This window comes from Lichenostomus cassidix, chromosome 7 (assembly GCF_008360975.1).
Source record: "Lichenostomus cassidix isolate B80296 chromosome 7, HeHo_3.0, whole genome shotgun sequence".
Classification (NCBI taxonomy): Eukaryota; Metazoa; Chordata; class Aves; order Passeriformes; family Meliphagidae; genus Lichenostomus; species Lichenostomus cassidix.
In genome coordinates, this window is record NC_139488.1 from 2,220,629 (window position 1) to 2,231,395 (window position 10,767).

General features: G+C 45.5%; 1 protein-coding gene across 2 annotated transcripts in view; it reads left to right on the plus strand.

Annotated features, from left to right (window-relative positions):
- Nucleotides 1–10,767, plus strand: part of VWC2L (von Willebrand factor C domain containing 2 like) — a 44,332-nt gene that overhangs the window by 13,235 nt on the left and 20,330 nt on the right. For both annotated transcript variants that reach the window (XR_014853339.1, XM_085065723.1), the window contains exon 3: nt 6,117–6,246. Coding sequence is in view for 1 of the 2 variants with exons in the window: in XM_085065723.1 (XP_084921849.1) it covers nt 6,117–6,246 (130 nt within the window). In the remaining variant the exon portion in view is untranslated. The remainder of the gene's footprint in view (nt 1–6,116; nt 6,247–10,767) is intronic.

Genomic DNA, 10,767 nt, shown 5'->3' on the forward strand with positions numbered 1-10,767 from the left:
CAGAAACGCAGAGGATGGCACCTCCCTTTCAAGGGGTTGGCACTTTTTCTAATGTGTTCTTGAAGGGGGAGAAAGCATTGCAACTCCATGTTCAGTAATAAAACTGCCATGAAAGGTATTTTTTCCCTTTGCAGTATCCCCTAGAAGAGACACATCCTTACACACCACATCCTTTTTGGTGTTTGAAGGAGGTGGGAGCTGACATGCCTGATTCTGGTTCACAGTGGTACCGAGAGTCCTGGCAACTCCTCTGCCTTTGCCCTGTTGTGATGACTCCTAGGAATTCCCCAGGGCTCAGAAATCCAGCCTACTGGCTTAATTTTGTGCTTATACCCTTCTTCAACTTCAGTCAACCAAGCAAATTTCTCCAGTCATTCTGGCCATGTTGTAAATTCACCTGTTTGACTCTGGAAAACACCAATAGCAGCTGTACTTAATTCAGTGGAAGTACTTTGATTGTCTTCCACTGACTTGGACAGCCCCTGTATGATGATCAGTAGGTCTATTGTAACACAATTAGATGGTTATAAACACTTACATGTGGCTTTTCTATTTCTTTCCCCAAAAGAAAAGCCAAGAATTGCTGATACAATGGTTGTGAAGTCTGTAACTGTCTGGTAGGAACTGTGTGTAATTGGGGAAGGTGTAATTGCTGTTGTGTGCCAGGCAGCACGAGAACATGGTCCTTATGTACCACCTCACGGGACATTGCCAAGGAGATTAGGTCTTCCAGTGTGGGATTTTGGGGCATCCTTGTTCAAAATCCCTCTTCAGGCTTACTGCAGAGTATAGGAAAGAGGGGAAAGAGAGGAGCACAACAAATCCTGATAACTGGATCTCAGGCTTTGAGCAGCCTGGCTCCAGCAAGATGTTAACCTTCTTCCATGAGGCTTAAAACCCAGGTACAAAGAAAATGCCACACAATTCAAGGCATTTTCTTGGAAAAGTGAGGAAAGGTCTGAAGTGTTAGGAAATGGCTGTGCTAAACATGCCTGGAGGAGCTGGTGTCTAAATTCATGGAGTGGAAAGTCTCCAGGAGTAACAGGGCTCTGTATAGTCAGCTTTAATGATACCAGATCCACTGGCTCTTGAAATACTCAGGTGCCACATAGCACTTCAGTCTTGGAAGGCTGTGTGGAAAATTAGCATTTTCCCAGCTCCTGGAGGGGTATGAGCCTCAAACTCCATGTCTGATTGAAGCCAGCTGGAAGAATCCCTACTGATCACAGGGAACTGCAGCCTTAGAACTTGGTCTGAGACCTCTCCTGAGCTGGGTGACTTGAAAACCAGTTAGCCTGGTGAGTGTGGCAGCAGAGCAAAAAGTGAGGGAAGTTGCTTCTCATTGATTGACAGAACAAACAGGTGAAGAAAAAGTATCAGTCAGATGCCATCTTCAGGGTGTTTAGTTTGTCTTAGGTAAATCACTCCCTTTCTGCTTCTCCAGAGCTGTTTGTGTAGAAGCACTAAGTAATTGACAAGCAGACATGCAGACAGCGAAATCCCGATTGCAGGCAGGCAAGAGAAGGGCTGCAAAATGATGTTTCATAGATATATATGCTTCCTCCATTCATTGAAGAAGAATACCACTCAGTGATGAGCTTTTGCAGGGCAATGTCCATGTTACAGGAAAACCTTTCACGTTTGAGGCAGCAGGGAGGTGGCTTAGGTGCTGTAGTTGTGGGCAAGGCACGAGCTAAGGGAGAAATATGAAGATGAGGTTCAGTAAGTACTTGGGACAGGAGAGTTCCTATGACTAAATGAGATGACTGAGATGCTCTTTGCAGAAGCTTCTTGCAAGATCTTGCCTAAAGTCTCGAAGTTTGGTGTGGTTGCACCAGCTGCCTTGGACTGAAAAAATGTTTGATTCAGATTTCTTCAGCTGTAGAAAAGCAAAAGAGAGTAGATTTAAACATTGAGTTACAAATTCAGATTTCCATTTTCTGTTCTAAACCTCCCCCTTAGGTTTGGGAACAACCAGATTTATAGGCTGTTTTCTCAAGAATTGTTTGACCATCTGATCTCTCTGGCTGTCCATCAGTCCTTTTGGAGGACTTGAGGGCCTGCTGGAGCCCTCACAAACAGACCTCTCAGAGGTATGACATTTCTGTGGGTCTGTGAAACCTTGTAGCTGACTAAAGGACCCACTTGATGCCCAGCCCTGTAAGAGGGGAGTAGCTCATCACTGAGGAGTAGCTGGATCATGTTAGCAGTCATAATTCCTTCGTGTGCTGGCATTTGCTTCCAAAGAGAGGGTGAAAGTGGTGGGGAGCTGGTGGGTATGGGTGTGAGAGGGAAAATTAGGAGATAGGGCATCCATATCCTGTTTGGCTTCCTGATTTCCCCTGCTCAGGGTGTATCTTGTTTTTCATTCTCCTTCCTTTGGTGCCTTTTCCACGTGTTTGTTTATATCATCTATCAAGTTTATCATTATGTGCTCATGCACATAAAATCTTTATTAGCCATGTGTATTCTCTATTCTCTGTTTTAATTTTCCTTCCTTCTTTCTTTGTTAACAAACTCTGCTGATTGCAGATGTTTCCCATTTGACAGCACCTGAGACTCAGGTTTTCCAGCCACACAACAGAGCGAGTGCTGGCTCCTTCCTCCATGTGTGTGCTGCTGCCATCCTCACAGATGCAGGGATTGAACCTGCCCTCCCAGCCAAACCTGGCCTCACAGTCCTGCTTGCGATCAGTAGAACAGAAGAGAAATAGAAGTTGAGCTGTGATCTTTGGGTGCAGTTTATAAATGGGTGGTGCTGCTCTGGTCTTTCTGAAGCGACTGGCTGGAGGAGAGGGGAGTCAGGGTCAGTGCTGAGACTGAGAAGGTGCTTTGTGCTCTGTGTCCCATTTGATCTGCTGTTAAAAGCCCCTGAATGGGGGATAAATGTTGGCCATGTCTGCTTCCCATCAGCTTGGCTTGACTTGGCCCCTAGGCTGACAAAAACACCCAAGGATGTATCACCCCAGTGGCTCTGAGGGTGCGTGCTCTCAGCCCTGTTAGCAGTGGAAATGGGGTAAAAAGAATGTCACTGCTTTGTGCTGTTTTGGCCAAGTCCAACTGCTCTACTGACTGATACCTTCTGCAGAAGGATCCAGTTTGGTCCTGATAGAGCCATTTCTGAAACCATACCTTGAGCAGTACAGGGGCATGGAATGCTGCAGATGTGTATCTGTGTCGTGACTGGACATCATGAGCGCCCTTTCCTTTTGGGCAATGGTCAGAAGAATGTTTCTTCGCCAACACCTCTTGAAATCCTGCCTAATAAATCCTTCCCTGGAGAGTTTTCTTAGAGATTATTCTGCCTTGGATGGGTGGAGTGAATAAATTATCCCCTTTTGTGATATTAAGATTAAAGTAAAGATACTTTAATTTTAACACTGTTTCTGGAATATCAGTTTAAGGGACACGGATAAAGCATTCATGCTGTCCATATGGGACAGTGTCCTGTCTCCTTCCTACTCCAGAAACCCCCTGTATTTTTCAGTAGCATTCTTCAGTAGGGATGAGAGTTTCTTTTCTGGAACTGTTGTTTGAATTTCAGTGGCAACAAAAGTGTAAACCACCCCTCTTTCAATGGGGGTAAATCTTTAAGTCAGGAAACAAAACTTTGGGACATCTTTTACTGGTTCCCTGTTCTTCACTGGTTCCCAGTTTGCTGTTCTGCTGCTTGGTCTTCCTGCTGCCTGTACCAATAGATAGAGGAGTTTTTTGGCCCATGGCCCATAATTGTTCCACAAGAAGGAAAGGCAGTAGCTCAGATGCAGAACCTGGAGACAACAGTTTCAAGATGCTCAATCAGTGTGCTTGGGGCAAAGTCCTCTCTGAAAGGGCAGGGATTTGCAGATCAGATCCCAAAGCACATCCCGTGGAGGAAAGTGCCAAGACATTCATAAACCAAGTGGCCAGGAGGGCTGGAATCCTCCATGGTAAGTGCCACTGGCAAGTGAGCAAAGTGGTCAGAGAGGAACATCGTGGTGGCAAAACCAAGGGGCTTAACCTTGATACAGCAGGGAGGAGGAGGTGGCAGAGAAAGGTCTGGCTCATGCCAAAGCAGCTTTTTCATTTGCTGGCTGCTCACTCCGTGTTCTGCCAGGGTTTGCTTTCCTTCTCTAATTGTGTGCAGCTCTTCCCGCTTGGAAAGCTGCTCTCAGCATCAGGCAACATCCTGGTTTATTACAGTGTCATTTTCGGGTTACACCACCAACGCTGAGGCAGAAGATGTGTGTGTCATGTCTCATTTGCTCAGTCGCAGAGTCGTTCAGGGGCAGCTTCTGCTTGTGCTGATCATCTTTGAGCTGCACACTGGGCTGCAGCCCTGCAAAAGCATCACATATTTCTTGGCATTGCAGCCTCTGGAGTAGTGAGGATGAGTACAAGCCCTGGAGGAGACGTCAGTGAAAGCCTCCACAAATCACAAGATCTAGTTCTACTGCTCCGTATAATTAGTGATTAAAATGAGTAAAAACAAAGCAGCAATTTTCTTATTGATCCCTCAGCAAATAGCTCTGTCTATTTTCTTCTGTATTGTTTCTTCTTATTAAATAGCCTTGAATAAGAAATGTCAGTCAAATGAATTTAGATTCCTGGTGCTACAGACAGGAATCAAAGTGGGATTGAAAGAGGAACGATAATTAGAGAGAGGAATTCCACCTCCACACACTTCTTCCCTTGCTCAAGGAGTGCTGATTTTATCTAAATTGCCAAAGCCGTGAGCAAATGAGAGGTGATGGGAATTATAGACTGCAGATGCTGAGACAAAGCAAGGGAAGCTTTAATTAGTGCATTTTAAGGTAGAAGTGAATTTCCTGGGAATAAATTATTAGACTCAAGACATATGGAGCTTCTTAGAGGTGAACTGAAAAGCTTTTTACATGCCAGAACCAGGGCTCACAGATTGCACGTGTCTTCTAGAAATGAGTGACACATCACTGGGGTCTGAAACACATCAGGGTGAATCCTTCGTTCTTTGCATCTCACTTTATTTTTTAATATTGAGGAATTCCCACAGCTGCAGATTCCCATAAAGCAGAACTTTTCCCCAATACCCACATTTACTTGTCCAAATGTTAGTGACGTTTGCTGAGAAACTGGGAGTTACATATCGAACCTACTGGTACTGAAAGGAAGTTATTTTCCTTTCAATTCTCCTCTTACTCTCCTTTCTTAACTCTGTTGCCATGCTTTCATGACACTTGCACACACATAAGTCACTGGAAACCTTAAAACACTGACCTTTCTATTTCTTCAGCAGATTTTCACAGCTTTTTAAAGGTTGAGACCGTAACAACTGTGCAGTTTGGAGGTGGATAGAGATTCCTGGCCAAATTGATGATGTTGAAACAAAACCATTTAGCTCTGGTGCTTTAATCCAGAATTCCCTGACTCAGCAGAATTACTCAGTCTCTTAATTATTTACACTTCTTGTGTGAGCCTGTTGCTCACAAACCTCGTTGAAGCAAGCAGGAGAGGGGCCAGGTTGAGATCTCATGGTTGTGTTAGGGGAGTCCTCACAGACCCCTGATGTAGGTGCTGCACAAACACAACAAAATGGGTTTGCCCCTCCAAGAGCAACACAGTTCTCCTCTGCCCTGAAAAGTGGGAATCAAAACACCTCAGGAGGCAGGGGGATGGACAGGCCACCCCAGCAGCACCTTCCCAGCAGTTTTGGGGTGGCTGGCAGTGGTGGTCCACATGAGACATGGGTATGGCCTGGAGCATCAGCCTGTCCTCCCTTCCTGGGATGAACCACCACTCGTGACCTTCCACAAATCCTGCTCTTCTTCTGGCCAGATGTGTGAGATAAACAGATGGGTAGAGCAAGGTACAACCTAGTGGCTTCAGCTCAGTATTATTTTTGGCAAAGAGACCTAACGTCATGAAAGACCCCACTCTCCATGTGGGGAAGCAAGGCTGACACTCACTGGTTTTCCTGATGTTGTGGTTGCCTGTTTCAGCTGTTGCTCTTTTGTGCCAGAGGTTAACTTGTCTCACCCATGATGAACGACTCAGTCAAGGGGTATTGAACGCTGATGTGTTTATCTGGTGGCAAGATGGGAATGTTGCAAACTTGTGAGCTGCGGGAGGAAATGGGCTAATTTGAGATTTGTTCCTAGCCCTCGCCATGCGAATGGTGTCGCTGCGAGCCCAGCAATGAAGTTCACTGTGTTGTAGCAGACTGCGCAGTCCCCGAGTGTGTCAACCCAGTCTATGAACCAGAGCAGTGTTGTCCTGTCTGCAAAAATGGTAAGAAAGAACTGTGTTGGCTTTAACAGAGATATAAAGGAAACATTTTATTGAAATGCTGTTACTGAGGTTTGCTTCCATCAGCACAGGCTGGAGTTGGGGCTGGACCTTCTCCTTTTGCTTCAGTTGTGGGGTGAAAATTAAAGTTGCCCTTCCTGGCCTTTGTCTTCTCCTTGAAGCAGATGGAATGGCCAACTTGGCAGAGGTTTTATAGGATTGAGTCCTGTTATCAGTGATTGTTGTTTCATGTCTTTGCTCTTTTCTCAAAATTAGTCTAACAGAGAATCAAATATATGAGAAAAAAGAGAGTCTTTGTCCTTAAGTTAAGAAACTAATGGTTATTTTCTAAGGCCAAGGGAAGACTCACCAAAACCAATGGCAGAACATTTCCCATGGCCAGTAAGACACCCACCAAGCCCAGAACATCATTAGTTGGGTACTGGAGTCTGTGTGTCGAGCTGGCCCTCACTGTTGTGCTGAGATGATTTCATCAATTGGAGCCTGATTCATCAATACTTTCAAGAAATGTTTTGGAGTGACTGAAAGTACCTCTTTGGAAAATAAATCTGTTTCCAAAAAGGTCTCCCTGGTCTTGTACCACAGCCTGTACTCACAAACAGCTCTGAAAAAGTGCTTTTCTCCTGATGTAGATGTGAAGACAGATTAAAAGGTAAGGTAGCTGCACATAAACCTCTTCACAGCTTTCTAAACATGTAAGAAATGGTTACTTGGATTCATCTTCTCGTGTTTAGAATTCACTATCCATATATATTTGCTCTTACATACATCACTGCTGCTGGATAAGAGTAATGGTAGCTTTTGTACCTAAATGAAAATGTTTACAAAGAAATAACATTTTCAACACATTTTCTGCTCCTTAAGACAGAGAAAAGGCGAAGAGTTGGATATGCAAAATATTTTTACTGAAAGACCTGGAAAAATTAAAAAAGGTCTGGAAAATTATGCTAAAAATACTGCTTGAAATCTTGAGGTTTGTATCTGTATTTTTGTTCAAAAATATTTTGTCAGATTTTCCCTGAGTTTCTTGTTTCTCTCAGAAAGCAGAAAATGTCCATAGGAGATCTCACTGGTTTGTTTTTATTGATGAAGTTCAGAGAAGAGGTTTGTAACCCAGCTCTGTACAGCCCACTGTGTTTGGGTGTGAGGTTTCCCATCACACTCACCAAGATTGGTGCCTGGGTTGGTGACTCAGGGGTGCCACGGGCTGTCACCATGCCTGTCACCATGCCTGTCACTGAGCTCAGTCTCATTCACACCCAGCAAACAGCTCTGGAGTGAGTTTGGCCTCTGTGTTCCCATCACGTGTAGGGCACCATCCCCAATCCCCTCATTTCCAGTGGCAGCACTTCCCATCTGGTTTGTGTCACATGAGCCCAACCTGTGAGCATCCCTCATGCTCAGAGGGGCCGTCACACAGTCCAGGAGCCAATGGATTTCCTATCAACCCTTCAGCACCATGAGCATTTCTCCCAGGAACCACACTCCTCCTTTGGGGGTTGGTGGCTTTCTGTGTGGCAGTCCCTGACATCCCTGGTGACCAGGGGTGAGCAGCATCTTTCTGCCCAAAACACCAGGAGAAAGGGAAAGAGCAGCTCCTGCTGGTGGGGACAAGGACGGGAGGACAGAAGGAAGATCAGCTGTGTGCTGAAGGGACTGTGGGACACAGTGAAGTGATTGGAACCCTCACAGAGAAGCTTCATCCATGGTTTTACCAAACCTGTCCACTCCTCTCTTCACTCATCTGTTGGGGATACACGTATAAAGCTCTACAGCTGAAAATTATTTTAGGCAGGGATGTATTTCTCACCATCCCATCAGAGCAGCCTGCATGCCTTGGGGATCCTGGTCTCTGGGGCTTGCAGCACAGCTCAGCCAGTGGAGGTTGTGGCTGTTCCTTGGGATTGAGGACCAGTTGTGCATGGGGAGTGCTGTGGGGAGAACTGAACCCCTCCTGGTGTCCCAGCCTGGCTGTAGGCATGGAGACCTCTCAGCTGGTAGGGCTTTCTGCTCCTCCTGCCACACCTGGGGCTGCCTGGCTTACAGTTGGCCAAAGCTTGTCGTTTTGGCTGTATCCTTCACAAATGTAATGCAATAATTCACACAGCGATAGAAATTAGAAAGCACCAAGGCAGTCTGCTGTGTCTTAGGGAATCTGATGACCAGAGTTGTTACTGCTCTTGGGCATGGCTGAGTGTGGCACACACCCTTCACCTTTCTCTTACAGTAGCAGCCATTCCTGTGTCTCTTCCCATCTGAATCCCTCTGACACATCCTAATGAACGAGGAGCACAGTGTTTTTAGCTGTTTCATCTTGAGACCAAAATTTTGTCTTTCAGCTCTCCACTTCAGCCAGTCAATTAAAGCTCAGTTTCACAAATATGAAGATAACACACACTGACAGACCCACTTAAATGACTGAAACCCCCCATTTTTAATTTATTTGTTTTTTTCTTCCATTCAGTAGCTTTTGCTTTCTGCCAAAGTGGTGAAGACACAGTGCCATGTTCTGGTGTGATGAAAAGATTTTAGTCCCTGTGGTCATAATTTCAGACTGACAAACAGAAGAGCTCAAGGAACACAGTTTTTTATTGGGGGGGAGGTGTGTGGAATTAATATCTGTGGTGCAAATCCTCAAGTCAAAAGCTACCCCTAAAATTTTGGTAAGGAAAATCCTCATTTTAGGTTAAAACACAGCCCTGCATCATTTGCTGTGCTCCGCTAAGAAGCATGGCTTGCCTGCTTGTTTAGCTGTTGCTGCTGTTCATGAGAGAATAATTTCGTTTTGATACAGTCAGGTAGATTTTTATAACTTTATTAATTACATCTTGCCAAGGGCAGAAGTGCTGTGATTCAGTGGGCACTGGAACAGGCTGCTCAGAGAAGCTGTGGCTGTCCCTGGATCCCTGGAAGCGTCCAAGGCCATGTTGGACAGGGCTTGGAGCAGCCTGGGACAGTGGAAGGTGTCCCTGCCCAGGGCAGGGGGTGGGATGAGATGAGCTTTAAGGTCCCTTTCCTGCCCAAACCAGTCTGGAATTCTGTGATAATGCAAAAGTGTGTTGATTCTAACATTCCTGACCTGAAGATTCATAGAAAAAGAATACCAATTTCCCTCCCATCATTTAAGAGCAAATGGCTTTGGACATTTGTTCCTTCTTGGCCAAAGAAATGGAATTGTTGTCTCGTGCTTCACTAAACACCTCAGATCATGCAAGGCTGGCTGTTCCTGGCAAGGGATGCCACATTGCACACGGAGCATGTGGAGTTCACTGGGAGGCTGAAATCTGGGGCTGAGGGAGGGAGAGGACATTTTCTCCATCGTGTCCTATCATCCAGTTTGTCAGAGTGGATTTTAAGGGCGATGGCTCCAGGTGCTGCACAGCATTTCTGTCACAGAGATGAAAGGTCACTGGATTTCACGTTTCCTGGTAGTGACAGACCGCAGAATTATGGCCCCAAGTTGTTATTTCCAGTCACTGTGACTTCTCCAGACAAAAGTGTGTCACTGTTGTTAACTCTCTCCTCCGCGGGATCTCAAAGCTGCCTGTCACTGCGAGAGTCCAGCTTGGAGCTGCCACCACTGCTGTCCCTCCTGCCCCAGCTTCTGCACCAGAGCCTTTCCCAGCAAAAATTCCCAGCGAGGTCTGCATGCTCCTGCAGCAGGGCTGTAGAGGTGCCTGTGTGGTGTTACTGAGCTCTTCTCTCCTGAGCTGCACTCTTCATTCCCAGAGCTCTGTTTGTCCCTGCCCAGAAACCCATCCACCTCTGCAGGTGTAATGTGTGTGTTTTTAACTCCCTGTGTATGCATCACTTGGAGGTTGCTCTTCCCATTTCCTTCAGCCCTTTGGATGTGCTCTGGGAATGGTGCAGGATGCTGGGATGGGGGCATCCCCAGGGTATCGTCCTTCACATCGCTTAATCTCGTTTAGTCTGTGCTCCAGATTAAATGGGTTCCTCTGCTTTGCCAGCTCCAAGCAACTCTCACCTACTGCAGTGCACAAAGGGAGAAATTCCCTGTGTTTCATTTTCCTGAGGGATGAACAGAACAAATATTATATATTTTTGTTTTGGGGTCTGGTTTTGCCTTTAATTTTTGTTGTCACCAATCCTCAACAAAAGAATTTGTTACCCAGCGAGCCAGATAAAAGCTAACATGTCCAAAGTGAAATATTTCCTGGCAAGTGTGCTTACTCAGCCTGGGCTTCTGGAGACATTCGTGATGGAATACTGGGCAGCAAGAAGACATTTCGTAGATAATCTGTCACTGAGTCTTTAATTAAAGTTTTAAATTATCACAGTTGATACAGATTTCCAAGTAGAGGCTGATCCTGCCATCCACACACAAGTAAAAGATCCCTTTGACCTTCAACAGATTTTACATTGGTAAAAGAGCATGTCTTCAGGCAAAGCTCTTGTGGGTATTTATTATAATGTGCTATAAATATTAATAAATCCCTACAAATGTTTTCATATTTGAGGGCATGAGCACAAAAGTGAGTAAAT